Consider the following 17,361-nt stretch of genomic DNA (forward strand, 5'->3'; position numbering starts at 1 on the left):
CGTATCACTACTAAAGGATAAAAAGCGTATTTAATAGTCCAAAAATACGATACATTGTATATAATGCTACTGGTATTTATCTATTGCATATTCAATGTAACAACATTTAAATGCAGAGAAATGAATTACTTTAAAGAGTCCTTCCATTAATGTTTCTCGAGAAAAAGATTATAAATAGCGAGAAGAAGACATTTCTTGACCGTTGCATATTCAAAAGTCACATTTATTCAATTTCCAACTATCTCACAAGTCTTGTTCCTTTAATGTAAATATCTTAGAAGAAAAACCTATGTTTGTGCTCAAAATATTTCATCCAACTTTGGTTTATTTCTAAATCTTTTTTTTTTTTTATCTAAAAACTTGTAGTGTGTTCGGTTGAGAGAATGAAAATAAAGGAAATTAAAATAAAAGAGAGATATTTGAATTAAAGTGTAGAGGTGTGGGACCCATGTGAGATCCATCCTATTTCTTCTTTATTTTTTTCCTTCCTCTCTCAATCAAACACAAGGTGTGTGGAATCTAAAACAGCTTGCAACAAAGAATACTTGGTTGAGCTAAGACCTTTGAAACAATAATTGAGTGGCAAAGATTATAATAACATGTGAGTCAATTATTCTGCCTTAGTTGACATATAAACTGAAAGTCAAGAACTAAACATCTCTTGAGTAATTTATGTACAAAAAAACAGCTAAGGATTGTTGGATGAACCAAAATAACCACCACGTGTCGATCTCTCATCCCTTCTCTATTTATGTTTGCTAACTAAATAAATGCAGAATTAAAAATGCTTTTTTTTGGGGGGGGGGGGGGGGGGGGGGATTACACCCAAAGTTGTTCTTGCACCATCTTATCCCATAAAATGATATATAAACTTCTGCTTGCAATACTCTTTTTGCTGTTACGCGCTTTTTACCAAGCCTCTTAAAAAAAGGTTTTGATCAACCCAAAAGGTTTTAAAAATGATTTCAAAATACAATTCAAACGCCTATTCTTCTGTTTTATTTCTATTGTTACATATGGGAATTATTTATACCATTTGTACATTGTATTGAAATTACCGTAATATTATTATATTCTAGTACCAAAAAGAACAATACTTTTAAATGTGTACCATGATCGCTCCTGGTCCAGGATATCCAATCTTCAATATTTGATTAACATGATTGTATTATATTTTAGAATTTTGGTTAGTTTCGCTAAGTTGCTGTCGCAAAACCCTTCTCATAACCTTGTTGGATGCCGTCCTTGGAAGAGATGGCAGTGTGACTACTTGAGAAACCTACACAATAGAGCATGTATTTAGAACACTAAACTGCTGTGATAATACAAAAGAGAAATGCTAAAAACAAACTCTCTAACATACTTTTTTGAACACTCTTATTGGTTGGAATTTATTGAAATTACAAAATTTTATGGGTTCCACATCATATTTAATGTACCTCTATCCTAATTTTGTAGTTTTCAATAAATTTCATTCAATAAGAAACAATGAGTTAGAAAAAGTGTTCCTAGCACTCTTTCAACCTCAATGTGACCATTGTACATATAAAAGAAGCAGTCTTCCAAAAGAAAAATAATCATTACCCTGAACAGTGGATTTAGTTTCTTTTGGAGAGCTGAATTAAAAGACATCCTCAATTGGTGTAAATCTTGCTTTGTGCTATTTGAATCCTTGAATACAACAGCTATAGTCAACAACTCAGGCCCACCACCAGAAGGTGGTACCCCTATTGCAGCTGTTTCCAGAATGCTGCTATCTACTCCATTGCATATGCGTTCAATCTCAACTGAACTCACCTGTCCAAACAAACAGCATGAAATGATAGAACACACTAATAAAGTCGAATGCTTAAACTTTTCAGAGACACTATATACAGAAAAAGACAACTAGACTAGTCTCTCTCACACACAGAAACCTGTTTATTATCAAAAGAAGTTATCAATATAATCGAGAATCTATATGATTGGAACTACAAAAAAGCTATGGCAAATTTTATGTAAAAAGGCTCTAACGAAACAAAGCTCAACTATTTGATATCAGCAAGATGTAATATATTCTCTGCTTAGGCTGCACAATTACCCAATTCATGCCCCAGATTCCTTTCTAGAGACACATTTTGTGCTGATGCATTCTATGAAGGTTAATTTTCATTTAGATTCATATGACAATTAATTGAGCATGATCCTCTACAGCTGCATTTCAACTGTACAGGATCACAGACTTTACATTTTTTTCTTCTGAAAGAAAATTGAAATAGAAAAACGTATATGTGAGCTCGAGAGGATCCATTTCATATATTTCTTCATCTAAGTTAATGACAGCATATCACCTCATTCCCAGGAATTACATGAAGAATTGGAGAATGGTTGTTTTGCACATATTCATTTAACATTCCAACTATTTTAATAATTAATACATAGGCAAAATATTTACCTTGATTCCCCCAAGGTTCATCGTATCATCCGAACGACCATGTGCATGATAGTATCCTCTAGCAGTACGCTCAAATACATCTCCATGCCTCCGTAATACCTGATTAGACAAACTCAACCGTAAGTTTTCAGGTACCCCAGATACCCAATTACCACATAAAGGAGAATGGTATGCCCACCTTTCCATTCAAGAGAGGCATTCCTTTGAAATAGACACCGTAATGGTCAGCGTTAAGCAGTGTATTTGAAGCCCCTAGCATGAGCGGACCAAGAGCCAACTCACCTATTCCTGGAACATTTTGTGGCTGTCATAGAAAAGAAGACCAAAGATTAGTTAAAGTACCAAGTCTGAGCATTAGTTTGCTCAAGAAATAAAAATGAAGGGCCATAGATCATTTGAATTTTGATCAGTTCGGCAAAACTAAGAATAAAAGCTTCTAGAACTAAAATAATACCAAAATATAAAGCTGTCTTAGTAATTGTAAACACAAATACATAGTGGTCATAAAAGCTTATCAAACATTAGTTGTAAAGTCATAAGCATGTGATAATTTCATATAGATCACTAGCATATTAAAAAATGATAATTGTGACAAGCAATATTTCAATCAAAAGTTGAATAAATAGTGCTTACAATAGGAAGGCCTTCATCATCAAGAATAAACAAACTGCAGCACATAGCTGGTGTGCTAAAAGCAGCTAATGACTGAGCCTGTAGTAGTGATCCGCAAACAAATCCACCCCCAATTTCTGTACCACCACAATATTCAATGATAGGCTTGTAGAGAGCTCTCCCCATCAGCCAAAGGTATTCATCCACATTAGATGCTTCACCAGTGGAGCCAAAGCAACTATATCATTCAAAATGAATAGTTCCAATCAAATACTGCAAAATCATAAATGACATCCACATTCATGCATTACCACCTTATTAGGGGGGAAGACTCAATTCAACTAATACTTACCGGATAGAAGACCAATCATAGCCAGATGTGGAATTTGTACTTCTCCAACTCCGTACAATACTTGGAATAACACCAAGCATTGTTACTTTAGCATCCTAAACAAGACACAAAAGCATTCAGTATGAAGAAAAGAATATCAAAAACAATCCCAAGGACTGGCCAAAAAAAGCACAACTATTGTGATGTGTTTTGTTTATTAAACAGTAAATCTAGGGCAAGGGATACTTGAATGTATGTTTTAACATGGTTATTTTCAAACTGCATACTGGCACTGGCAAAAACATCAATCAGTGTCATTATGCGAAACGGTATAGTTATATTCAATAAGTGTTTCCTATCTTTATGATTATGAAAAGCAAACATTAGGTTGATTGGAAAAAAAGAAATTTATTGAGGTAGAGTTACTATAATAAATAGTAAAAGTACAACAACAAATAATACTATTATGCCATTAAATTACTTCAAGAGCTGCAAGGTGCAGGCTGCAGAAACACACTCCACCCCTCTGCTTTTGTAATAGAACATAAATACAAAATATACATTTGACTTTCCCCAGATGCGCCTACCTACTTGTGGATTTTATACATGATAAAATGATAAATTACCAAGAGTTAAGTCACTATAGCAGAAAATAAACTGCTAAAAAGTTGTAGTTTCTATTATACAGTCCAGTAAACAGAGACAAAGAATACACATGCATTTTTAGTTGATGTTATATCTTACTTGAGAAAACTGTTTTGACTTGCTAGCATGAGTTCATGGAAATGCAAAAGACAGAAACAATAACAAAAAATAATCTTCCAAACAAGTGCTTGTTTTTCTGCAGAAGTAGTAACTAAATTCTGAGTACGTACCAGTCAATGTAAGAATAACAAGTGTTCACACTTCACAGGCAACAAAAGCCTATGAAAAGGGCTAAAAAATTTAAACAGTAGAATGAGTTTGTACCTGTACAAACTTGGCAAAGGCAGACCCAAGAGGGGATCCAATATACAGAGCCACTGAAGCTCCATTTAGCAAGGATGCATATACTAGCCACGGCCCCATCATCCATCCAAGATTAGTGGGCCAGCACACTACATCACCTTTACGAACGTCCATGTGGCACCATGCATCTGCAGCAGCTTTTAGAGGAGTAATATTGGTCCATGGAATTGCCTTCGGATCACCTATACCACCAAATGAGATGATATTATATTAGCTTTTGGCTAGCTTCATATGTTGAATGAAATCTTGGTATTGAGTTAATCCTTTTACCTCAAATATCCTTGATCAACAACACAAAAACTTATTTTGTCTAGGATCCTTTCAGGCTAAAACAAAAAAATTAAACTTACCTGTTGTTCCAGAAGAAAAGAGAATGTTTGTGAATGTCTCTATTGGTTGTTCAGTAGCTATGAATTCCTTGCCTCTGTATGTTACATGATAACAAATGAGAATTAAAATTTCAAGAGAATATCATAACTTTTCATGCAGTAGAACTTTTGAATTAGTTCTGAGCATCAGTGTACATGATAATGGTAAAGAAGCAAAGGAATATCCCCTACTAATGTTCTATTTTATTTATAATTTATTGCATAAATTGAATATCTATGAATAAATCAGGACTAATGTGCATACTTGAGATTATTGACTTTCTCCAAAAAATCATGCCAAGAGACGTCACCATTACGCAGTTTCATGCTAAATTCAGATCCTTTGGTAGGGATAACTACTGCCATAGGTGACTGTGCATCCACAACTCTACTGCATTTATGAAGCAACAATATGAGACACCCTATTACTGAGCAACAAAGAAAACAACTCAACTGCTGCGTGTCTTTAGCAAATAGTGAAAAGAATTTTTCACCTGTAAAGGGGGATACTTTTGTCACCACGCATAATAAGATCCTGATTAATGAAACAAGAGGAAGGAAAGGGAAGAATGAGACAGGAAAAGTAAATTACTATAACACCGCAATTAGCCACAAAATTGACACCCATTTTACAATAATAGTCAACCTATCAAGAAATAAACTAGTTTTTTAAAGGGTTAATTAAGTTTTTAGTCCCTCAAATTTTTCAGATTCAAATTTTTAGTTCATCAATTTTCCCCCTCTTTTTTAGTCCCTTATTTATTTTTATTACTTAAAATTAGTTCTTGTTTTGTCTATTTTTAGTCCCTCATTTACTTTATATTAGGCACTAATTTGGAGCAATAAAAATAAATGACACTAAAAATGGGCAAAAATTTTAGAGGGATTAGAAGTGATGACAAAAAAGTAATGAAGGACTAAAAGTTGTCAAAAAAAATTTGAGGGACTAAAAATTGGAAGCTAAAAAACGTGAGGGATTAAAAACTTAATCCACCTTTTTTAAATATGTCCAAATGATAGGATTTTATGCAGGAAAGGAGGAAAAGAGAATAGAGTCCGAATAATTTAAATTGGTATTTAGATATAAAGGATGTGAAATAAAATACAAATTAGTAACTCCTATTTATAAAAGGTGTTAGTCATGTGGTCCTTTTGCACCAAAGAATAAAACTAGTGGTGGTGACTTCTCCCAACGACTGATTCCAGGGACAAATTCTCTTTGTCCAATGAATCATAGCAATGGTGACTTGGATATGAATCAAACCATCCTGAACTGAAGTAGTTTATCCCCTATCTTTGTCCCAGATAAATTCTAGCATAGTCTCTATCACAGACAGAGGTGGAGCAAGGGGGTCACCCGAAGATGCCATGGTCACCCCCAAAATTTGAGCTTTCTTTAAATTTTTTACATAGAATAAAATTCTTTTATGCCCCCTTGGATAAAAAGGAAAAATAGGCCTTAATGAGGCATTTTATGCGCGGTCCCATCTCATGTCCTAAATGAAGTCTAGCCCCATATCTAAAAGCTATGGCTCATTTCCCATCCTAGATTCTGCACTGCATTATATTTTTAATTCATTTTTTTAGCATTCTTAATTTTATTGTACTGCTATATGACCTCCAACTATACTTTATGGTAATGAATGTTGGACTTCGAAGAGACAAAAGAGAAAAAAACATAGGAGTAGCATAAATGAGAATGTTAAGATAAATGTGTAGTCACACATAAGGGAGAAGATACAGAATGATTGTGATAGAAACCAAGAATTGAAATGGCAAAGAAAAGAAAGAATTTTATTGAATAGGATGAGAAGAACAGAAAATAGGAGAGAAAACTCTCCTCCAAGGATTTTCCCTTCACAAAGGATTTCTCCTCTCACAAAGAACTAATGTTCAATCTACAAATGATCAGATCCCCTCTCTTCTATCCTTCTTCCCCGATTTATATCTAATAAATCCCTCTAACTAACTCATTAGCAAACTAACTATCTTAACTAACTTTCCCTTCTCCTTATATCCTAACAATACACCCATCCTAAAAATAACCTTGTCCTCAAGGTTGGAATTTGAAAACTAGAATTACACACTTTCTCAAGTTTTCCCCGATTGCTGGAAAACAATTGCACTCATTGTAGCTTAGCTAGGAATGACCCACTGCCTTACATGCAGGTTGAGTTTGGTGGCTCTGGTGGAGATCAGGATGAAAGCAAATTCTGATTAATCTGGACTACCATAGGTGATGCAACAATCTTTTTCCACCTTTTCTCTATAATCATGTCATCAACTACTCTGACATCCAAGTTTAGCGGTATAAATCCTGCCACCTAGTTTAAACTCCAAGTTTCTGGTTCGTATTGTGGAAGCTGGATCCCATGGCTCATCTTCATCACCATGATCGTCATCTGCCTTTCATGATAGCATTGTGGTGCTTTCCAGTCGTAGGCTTGGGATATGCCAATTAAATCTCAGAATGAGTTTGGTTGGCATAATATCCAATTTTCTGCTCCTCCTTTATGCATCCCATTTCTACAACCCATTTGGGCCTGACTCATTATGTAAAAAGTTGGGCATACTTGGTAGAATTCCAAAACTTCCCCCTTCCCTCTTTCCTATCCTTCAGAACTGAATCATTTACACTAACAAGATGTGCGTCTTAATCATTTACACTAACAAGATGTGCGTCTTTGGCGTCCCTCCTAGGGGGATCAATTGTGAACCCGCTGGCCACTTCATGCAAACTCAAGTCTGACGGCTTCGATGGTGGTGGGGATGAGGGTCGACTCTATATAACTTGAATCTTCATGACTGTCTCTGTACCGCCCTTCTGCCTTGGCTCCATTTTTGAGCTGTCATCCATAGACACCACAAAATTTAATGCTAAAGGCTCACCCAAAAAGTTGACATTCCAAGATTCCAACACCATTGATGTTCCAACCACCTTCATGAATGATTTCTGTTGCATCATTAGCTTCGACTTCCTTCTTGATCAAATCTGTTATTGGGTTATCAAGAAAATCGTCTTCACAACCCACATTCATCACTCTATTTTCCTTGTGCTTCTTCCTCTTTATCGATGGATCAACTTCTTCCTCCATAACCTTTTCAATCTTTGTTTCTCTTGCAAATTTTGCTTCATCGTTTTTGGTTTCTTCTCCACCACAAAAGGTGTGGTTCTTGATTACTGAACCTTCTTTACTTCTATTTTCTGATTTCAAGAACTGCAATGGGTCATTGTCACACTCAAAACTACTACCCTTTAAACGAGTTTCCCCTTCTATGCTTCTATCAGATTTGGGTAGTTCCACCTTTCTTGTCTAAGAACTAGCCTTTGCTTCACTGCATTCTGACCCACTTCCCTCCATGCTATTTTTGTCTTGTTGAGAGGCATGGAAATTAACTTCTTCGTTTAATATCTTGTGCAACATGTGTTTCAGCTTTGAAATGTTCGTCCTCTCTTTCAAGAACTTTGTGGAAGTCTCCCTTTTTATGATGTGGGTTTCCATCTCAATTTTCTCTTCTTGCTTCAAGATACTCAATCTTTTATGTGGGTTACCCTAGTTATCTCCAAATCTTTTGATTAAAGTTGTGGAAACTGACCCCCAATCTGAATTTGGATTCTTTTGGCTCCAAATGTAGAACCAATGTGTCGCAGCACCCTCCATGCTCATGCATGCATATTGCAGCTTATGGAATGAAGGAATTTCTTGTACCTCAAAGAATTTTTCAGCCCTAGCAATCCAACTAATTGGGTCTGTCCCTATGAACGTTGGCAGCTCCACCTTCTTAGACCAAATTTGTGATTCCTCCATCTCTAACATTGGATCTCCCTCAAAGATTCAACAGGTCGGACCAATTGTTAAGAACCAAGAATTGAAATGGTAATGAAAAGAAAGAATTTTATTGAAAAGGATGAGAAGAACATAAAATAGGAGAGAAAATTCTCTTCTAAGGGTTTACTCTTCACAAAGGATTTCTCCTTTCACAAAGAGCTAATGTTCAATCTACACATGATAAGATCCCCTCTCTCCTATCCTTCTTCCCCTATTTATATCTAATAAACCCCTCTAACTAACTAACTAACTAACTAATTAGCAAACTAGTCATCTTAACTAACTTTCCCTTCTCCTTATATCTTAACAATACACCCCTCCTAAAAATCAACCTTGTCCTCAAGGTTGGAATTTGAAAACTGGAATTAGACACTGAGATGACACTTTCTCAAGTTTTCCCCAATTGCTGGAAGACAATTGCACTCATTGTAGCTTAGCTGGGAATGACCCACTGCCTTGCAAGCGGGTAGAGTTTGGTGGCTCTGGTGGAGGTCCGAATGAAAGCAAATTCTGATTAATCTGGACCTCCATGTGTGATGCAACAATCTTTTTCCACCTCTTCTCTATAATCATGTCATCAGCTACACCAGCATCCAAGTTTAGCGGTATAAATCCTGCCACCTAGTTTAAACTCCAAGTTTCTGCTACCTTGCACTTTGTATCACATCATATGAATATCAATTTTAGATTATTCAATCTCTAACACATTTACTCCTTCCCATCTTAAAATCATCATAATTTCAACAGAAACAACTTTAGTTTTGTCAAGTGAGAAATACAGAAAAATCATTAAAAACATGAAAAGAGTGATAAATCATCAAAGGAAATTAGGGAGTCAACCTGAGTAAATATTACTTTTGCTTTTGATATTTTAAGCCTGGTTGATATTTCACTAGCTGCAAAACTATCAGCAATTGATACAACAACATAACTTGCAAGAACAATAGCTAGGTAGATAACCACAGACTTGACATTCATTGGCATATCAATCGCAATTGCAGATCCTTTCTCCAGACCCAGAGATTTGAGAGCATATGCAACTAACCTACAAGTTAACAGAAATAACAGGGTATCATTTTTTTTTTATTAATATTTGGATATGAAGAAGCTAAATGTAGAATAATCAAACTATGTACTATTTCAATTTCAAAGCTTAACCCAACAATATAACATGAATTTAAGAACTGCAGCATATAGCTACCATCTATATTTTCTATTTTTCCATCACAATTTGGTATAAATCAACATCTTCAAATATATAAGACAGCAAGCAAGTCAAATGATCTAGACAGTCCTTCTAGACGGGACAAATGATGAGCCCTGCAGGACGTTTTGGGCTGAAACAGTTACCTAGCCCAAGATGATGAATGTCAAGGGACCTGGAAGGCCAAAATCACAATATGCTAGGATCTTGAACCCCATGTCCCTTCTAGGTTTATACCAAAACCATGAACCAGGATACCTCTGTATTGAGCATTGACAAGGAATCCCCTTATTATTATGGTATTAACAGTCAAAATATACAACAAAATCAGGAAGCGTTGATCCTATTAAATGGTGAAACACAGAAAATTAGAACAATCATGGAAATGGAAAATGACAGGAAGTGATAGAAAATCCTGAGTTGCAAATCACAGACCAGCCAAAGTGACCCAATTGATTCCCAAATTCTGCTATGCTTCCCAGTTACTCTCTCCTTTGGTCACATTCTCCTCACCCTTTTCCATACTTGCAGAATTGCCCACTCCAATAAGCAGTTTCCAAGTGTTCATTCTGTTCCACCCCCCACCCCCCAAACAGTATCCTCCACAGTTTTATCTAGCTCTTATCCTTCTGTACCATTTGTTGCATACTTATTCCTGCTCTCATTGACCTACATAACCTCCCTCGGCCCATGTCTTTCCATCCTACTTTCTTTTTCTTTTCTCTTACAAATGTGTGCTCAATGCCCACCAGCAATCAACCATGTCAACCAAGGGAAAAGATAGGGTAAGGTAGGTCTTGCTTACTTTGCTCTAACATAGAGATACAGTAGAGAAATTAAAGAATCTATTTTAAGCTGACCTTTGCCCTTAAGGGTGAGTTTGGTTGTGTGGAATGGAAGAGAATTGAGAAAAAATATTTGAACTAAAGTAGTTTGGTGGAGGTGTGGGACCCTCACTATTTTCTGAAAAGTTTCCCTTGAATAGTAATCTCTTGGCAACCAAACCAAGGGTAAATGATGGTTAAGGAATCAATTAATAGAAAGTTTTACTAGCAATCATGGTGGAAATGCATTGGTAACAAATAATGTTACATTTTCCAATAAAAAATCATCACTTTTGATTCCTTAACCATTGCCCTTAAGACAATAATTAGCAACTCAGAATGTTAAAAAGTTATGAACAGCCATGAATATATACAATTCACAACTACAACAAATAAAAAAGCATCAAAAGCTAATAACAAAAGGCTAATTGCAGCATACCAAACTTCGTCACGCAATTCCTCGAGTGTCATCCTTTGTAGAGGGAGATCATCAAGTTGTTCATCACGCCATATTATTACTGTATCATTCAAACTTCTTTTGCCATTTACATTTAAGCAATTCTGTGCTGGATTAATAGATGCTCCAGGAAGCCATTGACCACTCGGGTGTGATAATGGGCTTTCCCCTGAGGGGCTATCACGTAAGATGCATTCAGGTGGTTTGGAAAATGATATGCTCATTTCATCCAACACACATTTCCAATATATCTGAAACAATACACAACAACAATGACAAAAACTGCTAAGAAAATGAAAGCAAATCCTCCATAAATGCTACCAATACACTATCTACAAATTGTTTCCAACACCCTTATTGAGTGGAATTTACATAGGACCCACAAAATAAGAGATGAAACCCAGTAACTTAAGTGGGGCCCACGTCATTTACTGGGAGTGATAGTTTTAAATTACAGTCTGCAACTGCACTTGCCTGCAATTTTCTGGGATATTAAGATTTTGGAGTTCTGTATAACCGTCACTAAATGTAATTTAAAACCTTGAGGGAAACTCGTAAGAATTTCACCCATTAATGAAAAAGGACATTGGAAGTGTGTTGGCAAATGTTATTAACATCCCAGATGAATGTAAAATCGGTAGCACCTCAGGGTTTGAGACAGAAAATTTCTGGAAATCATCAAAGCTTGTAATAGGATCCTTATATGCCGAACACAGAAACTCTTCACCCTTCCTCTCTAGCAACTTCCAAACATTAGTCAAAGCAGCACTTTCCCTAATGACACAGCAAACAAGGTTTAAAAAAAAATCACTAACCTTTCATTTCATGACTAAAACTAATACACACATACTTCAATCAATCATCAATTCACATAATTGAAGAAATAAAGCACACAAACTAATACACACATACTTCAATCACTCATCAAAAACTAATAACTAACACACGTTGATAAAAAAAAACACAGACACACATGTCTTTGTAAGTAACATACGGGTCGGGTATCCAAGCGGGTGGGTCGGAACCGTAATCCTTGTAGCAACCATAGTACAGCATCTGATGAAAGGAGAAGGGAAGTTCAGGGTTGAGGATGCTGTTGCTGACGTGCTGCCACGTGGCGGGGGTGCCATTGCCGTGAGTTTCAATGATTTCTGCGAGACCATGGTGGAGAGTGGCAGCGTCTTCTCTTGCAATTCCATGGGATTCAATATCCGACACAGTGATGGAACTCAGCGATTTGTAATAAGCCATGTGTGTAATAGTAGGATCCAAAGTTGCACCACTCACTTCACCCAAAAGCATCAAACCCGTTTCAATGGCGGGTTGATACGGATAATAACCGTTCAACGTTGCTTCTGTGATTTGAAGACTAAATATATAGCATTTAATAATATGGTAAAATTTAATTCTATATTAAATTTAATGAAGTAATATATACTTTTTTATATATATAATATTTAACAATATTGTTAAATTTAATTGTATATATTATATATCATTATTAATAAATACAACAATTTAATAGGAAAAAGGAAAAAGTATGTTTAGTTACATATTTATAATAATATATAAATATTTATGCTCAAGTCTGCTTAGTAGTTTTTGTAATTTGGTTATTTAAAAATATTTTTTAAATAATAATAATTAAAAAATGGATTTTTTAGTTATACAGTGGACATTTAGTGGACATTTGTTTTACGGAATCTTGATCGATTTCAAAAAATATAAAGACGAAAATACGTATTTTTATGTTTTTTACAAGTTTTGAAAAAAGTGTTTTTGAGTATATTATTAATTTTTGAGAATGTTATAATTTCATTTTTTGTCATGTTTTTTTTTTTACACTTATATTTCCATTAGGAGGTGTTGGAAAAGTAACATTTTTATGGGAATGTGAAAATTATTATCTAAAATGTATATATTTTTATTTTTTATTTAAATTTTAAAAACAATTCCTAAGAATATTAAAATTTAACTAAACATATTTTATTTAAAATATCAGGTGAGAATGGTATTCTCATATTATATTCCTAAAAAAGTAAGAAGATTTAGTGAAACAAATGTTCCTGTATTTAAATTTGAAGTAATTGATAATCATTTATCTAAAATACTTAATATAAACTAAGAGAAATATATTACGTTAATATACATGTATTTTTTCATTTTAAATTTTTTGAAAATTATATCTATATATATATATATATATATATATATATATATATATATATATGTGTGTGTGTGTGTGTGTGTGTGTATGAAAGAGAGAAAGAATCAAATTATATTAGTATAATTTTAACAATTATTATATTATTGGATAAACATTTCAAAATATACTAAAATATGAATTTGATTACCTTTTTATTATTGTTCAATTTTAACAAAATTTAACACAAATAATCTTGATAATATGTAGATATAATTTAATTGTTGGATCAATAAAAACCACAATCTATATCAAGTTATAAAAATGATATAATAGTTATTAAAATTACACCATCTTTCCTTTCTTTCTCTCTTTATATATACTAGCGGAAACATAGACTGTGCCCTTGTACGTCTGTATTTCTATTACATTAAATTTGACATGTTAATGTAACAAGGGGACCAAAAGAAAACCCCATCTTATTTGCATACTAAAATGTATTTAACTCATTTTGGTCTTTTAATTTTTAATTGTAATATTGGATCCCCTAATCTATAAGGTACAATATTCACACTTTTAAATCTACTATTCTTTCTGTGTAAGATACACTTGTCCTCAGTATATATGTTGGAACAAATAAAGTTCTTCACACACACTCACACTATGCACTCACTCACTCTATATTAGAGAATAAGAGAAGATGAAGGAATCGATTGAGAAAATATAGGGAACTTAGAATTCTGAATAAAAACTTCTGCACTCTCATTCTTCTCATTCATGATCACTATTATTTTTATACACACTGCACATGTAGCTATAACAACCTTCATAGTTGTCAAACTAACTTCAAAATGAATCACTAACTAACTCCTAACTAACTAACTAACTGAATTACAACATATATCAACATCCCTCCTTAATTCAGATTTGTCAAAGATGTCACTCCTAACTTGTCTCTCAATTCCTTGAACTTTATAGACTTCAATGGCTTAGTTAGTATGTCTGCAACTTGATCTTCAGACCTACAAAACTCCAATTCAAGCTTCTCCTTACTCACTTGATCACGCAGGAAATGAAACTTGGTTTCAATATGTTTACTCCTGCCATGTGCCACAAGATGCTTAGCTAAATCAATTGCTGATTTGTTATCCATCAACAACCTCATAGGACTGTAATTTCTCAAGTTTAGTTCTTCCATTAAAGCTTCCAACCATAGAGCTTGACAGGCTGCCATAGCAACAACAATATATTCTGCTTCACATGTTGACAAAGCAACTATACTTTGCTTCTTTGAGCACCAAGAGATTGGTGATGTTCCAAATTTGAAAACATAACCAGTAGTGTTTTTCCTATCATCCTTATCATCACACCAATCTGAATCACTATAACTAAACACTTCTCCTTCTATATTCTTCTGACTGTAAGGATATAAAATGCCAAGATTCAATGTTCCTTTCACATACCTCAGAATCCTCTTTGTTGTCAGGAAGTGAGGTGTCTTTGGTTTCTCCATAAATCTGTTTATCAACCCAACACAATAGGCAATATCAGGTCTGGTGTTACATAGGTACCTCAATGAGCCTACAATTTGCTTGCAAGGTAGGATCAACTTCTTTCTCATCCCCATCTATTTGTAGCTTAATTCCAGTTTCAGTTGGTGTGATAACAAAATTGCACTCCATCATATTGAACCTCTTCAGAATGTCTTCTGCATACTTCTTTTGATGCATGAAAATCCCTTTACTGGTAGAAACAAATTCAATACCCAGGAAGTATGATAGTTCACCAAGATAAGACATCTCAAATTCTTCCATTATTCTTCCTTTGAACACTCTTATATCTTCTTTACTACTGCCAGTCACTAGCTAATAATCTACATAGAGACATATTATCAAAAACTCACCAAAATCTGTGTTTCTAACATAAACTCCATGCTCAGTAGTGCACTTGGTGAAATTCTGCTGGACTAGGAAGCTATCAATTTTCATATTCCAGGCTCTAGGAGCCTGCTTGAGGCCATATAGTGCCTTATTCAACTTGTAGACTTTATCCTCTTGTCCTGCCACTACATAACCAGGTGGTTGAGTTATGTAGACTTCTTCTTCAAGTGGCCCATTCAAAAATGCTGACTTCTGATATAGAGACCAGTTTCTGTTGCTAGCAGTTGCCACAATGAGCCTAACAGTTTCAAGTCTTGCAACTGGAGCGAGAACCTCATTGTAATCCAAGCCATGTTTTTGCAGAAATCCCTTTGCTACTGATCTTGCCTTATACTTGGACACATCTCCATTAGGCTTTACTTTAGTCTTATAGACCCACTTCACATCAATTGACCTTTTTCCTTGAGGTAAGTGGACTAACTCCCAAGTCTGATTCTTCTCAATTGATCTCAATTCTTCTTCCATAGCTGCTCTCCAATTTGAACTTTGTGAGGCTTCATCATGACTTATTGGTTCTGATTCAGCAAGTAGAGCAAAGTGCACAAAATCCCCTTCTGCAGTGATTCTTGTATCAGGATACAATTCATACTCTCTGAGTGTTTGTGGTACTTGTCTCTCTCTTTGTGACCTTCTGAGTTGCTCTCCACATGATGGCACATCCTCTTCACTTTGTTTGTCTTCAAGGTTCACAATCACCTTTCTTTCACCATTGCCAACAACATTTATTTCCCAATTCCAGCCCTTAGTTTCATCTATCAAGACATCTCTGCTAATCACAACCTTCCTCATTCTAGGATCATACAACTTGTAGGCACCAGTTGGATGATATCCAATGAGTATCATTGGTTCAGCCTTGTCATCAAGTTTCTTTCTGTTCTGCTCAGGCACATGCTTATAACATAGTGAAACAAATATTCTGAAATGACTCACACTAGGTTTCTTTTCTAACCATGCTTCTTTTCTGACCATTCCCTTCCCTTTCATCATGCTCCTGGCCATGTTCAGAATGGTTCTGTTTCTTCTCTCAGCAACACCATTATGCTGAGGTGTATAGAGAGATGTCACTTCATGAATTATACCCTCTTCATCACAAAATACTTGAAATTCATGTGAGTTATACTCACCACCTCCATCTGTTCTAAGCACTTTGATTACTTTATCACTTTGCTTTTCACTCAACAGCTTAAACTTCTTAAAAATGTTAAACACTTCACTTTTCTGCTTAATGAGATAGATCCACATTTTTCTAGTAAATTCATCAACGAATGACACAAAGTAACTGTTACCTCCTAGGGATTTCACTTCAAAAGGACCACACACATCAGAATAGATCACTTCAAGCTTTCTTTTGGATTTGATTGGAATTTCTAACTTGAAAGAATTCCTTGGTTGCTTTGAGACACAACACTCAACACACAATTGTTTTGGTATCTCAATTTGGGGAAGACCATGAACCATTTTCTTACTTTTCAATTCACTTAAACTCCTGAAATTTAGATGACCAAACCTATGATGTCACATCCAGCTTTCATCACTTATAGAAGCAGCCAAGCATTGAAATTCTGCAATCTAAATTCCAATCTTGAATGTTCTGTTTCTTGACAAAGGGGCCTTTAGAATCAACCTCCTATTGCTATCAAATATCTTCATTTGACTGTCCTCCATCTGCATTGAGTAGCCCTTTTCTAGCAACTGTCCCAAACTCAGCAAATTATTCTTCATATTGGGAACATATAGCACATCATTGATAAATGAGTGTTGTCCATCCTTCCTCTGAATCATCACATTTCCAATGCCTTCTACAGTTACAGAGTTGTTATCTGCAAACTTGATCTTGCTCTTCACCTTATCGTCAATGTTTACAAACCACTCTCTATGTCCAGTCATGTGATTGGAACAACCTATGTCAAGATACCACAAATTAACATTGTCTTCTTCTGAGTTTGTTGTTGCCATTAGTAACACTTTATTAGAGTCATAATCTTCATCTTGTGTCAATTGAGCCTCATTTGCATTTCTTGGAACCCTTTTATTTTTGCATTCATTTGCAAAATGTCCCCATTTCTAATAGTTATAACACTGAATCCCTTTCTTGTTGAATTTCTTCTTGCCCACTTTGTGATTCCCTCCACCTTTCTTGTCAGTTTCTTCATTCTGGTTATGATTTACAGAACTGCTGGAGCCCTCACTTGACCCCTTCCACTTATTGT

General features: G+C 35.0%; 2 protein-coding genes across 3 annotated transcripts; both read right to left on the reverse strand.

Annotated features, from left to right (window-relative positions):
• Positions 1 to 963: 963 nt before the first annotated feature.
• On the reverse strand, positions 964 to 12,411 carry LOC114409546 (probable acyl-activating enzyme 17, peroxisomal). 2 transcript variants are annotated; one of them, XM_028373036.1, is made up of 14 exons: positions 12,063 to 12,411; positions 11,713 to 11,842; positions 11,051 to 11,319; positions 9,424 to 9,628; positions 5,248 to 5,288; positions 5,019 to 5,144; positions 4,736 to 4,809; positions 4,347 to 4,567; positions 3,399 to 3,493; positions 3,068 to 3,284; positions 2,613 to 2,738; positions 2,435 to 2,533; positions 1,585 to 1,797; positions 964 to 1,279 (listed from the first exon to the last, which is right to left on the reverse strand). In XM_028373036.1, the coding sequence occupies exons 1-14, from the start codon at positions 12,368 to 12,370 to the stop codon at positions 1,169 to 1,171; spliced, it is 2,235 nt and encodes a 744-aa protein (XP_028228837.1). In that variant the 5' UTR covers positions 12,371 to 12,411; the 3' UTR covers positions 964 to 1,168. The 2 variants fall into 2 exon arrangements, with proteins under 2 accessions (XP_028228837.1, XP_028228838.1); XM_028373037.1 differs by lacking the exons at positions 11,713 to 11,842; positions 12,063 to 12,411 and adding an exon at positions 11,543 to 11,689.
• Positions 12,412 to 16,720: 4,309 nt separating this feature from the next.
• LOC114410694 lies at positions 16,721 to 17,107 on the reverse strand. The gene has a single exon (XM_028374642.1). It carries the CDS (start codon positions 17,105 to 17,107, stop codon positions 16,721 to 16,723), a length of 387 nt encoding a protein of 128 aa, XP_028230443.1.
• Between the last annotated feature and the right edge of the window lie 254 nt (positions 17,108 to 17,361).

Source organism: Glycine soja, chromosome 4, assembly GCF_004193775.1.
Source record: "Glycine soja cultivar W05 chromosome 4, ASM419377v2, whole genome shotgun sequence".
Lineage (NCBI taxonomy): Eukaryota > Viridiplantae > Streptophyta > Magnoliopsida > Fabales > Fabaceae > Glycine > Glycine soja.

What these genes read in the sequence shown, in the direction of transcription:
- LOC114409546 (XM_028373036.1), bottom strand. Translation starts at nt 12,370, where the DNA reads ATGCTTTTGGGTGAAGTGAGTGGTGCAACTTTGGATCCTACTATTACA. An exon ending in AAAAGTATCCCCCTTTACAG is followed by an intron (nt 5,145 to 5,247) that starts GTGAAAAATTCT and finishes TCATAAATGCAG; the next exon opens with TAGAGTTGTGGATGCACAGT. An exon ending in CTTTTCTTCTGGAACAACAG is followed by an intron (nt 4,568 to 4,735) that starts GTAAGTTTAATT and finishes TTGGTGGTATAG; the next exon opens with GTGATCCGAAGGCAATTCCA.
- LOC114410694 (XM_028374642.1), bottom strand. Translation starts at nt 17,107, where the DNA reads ATGGCAACAACAAACTCAGAAGAAGACAATGTTAATTTGTGGTATCTT.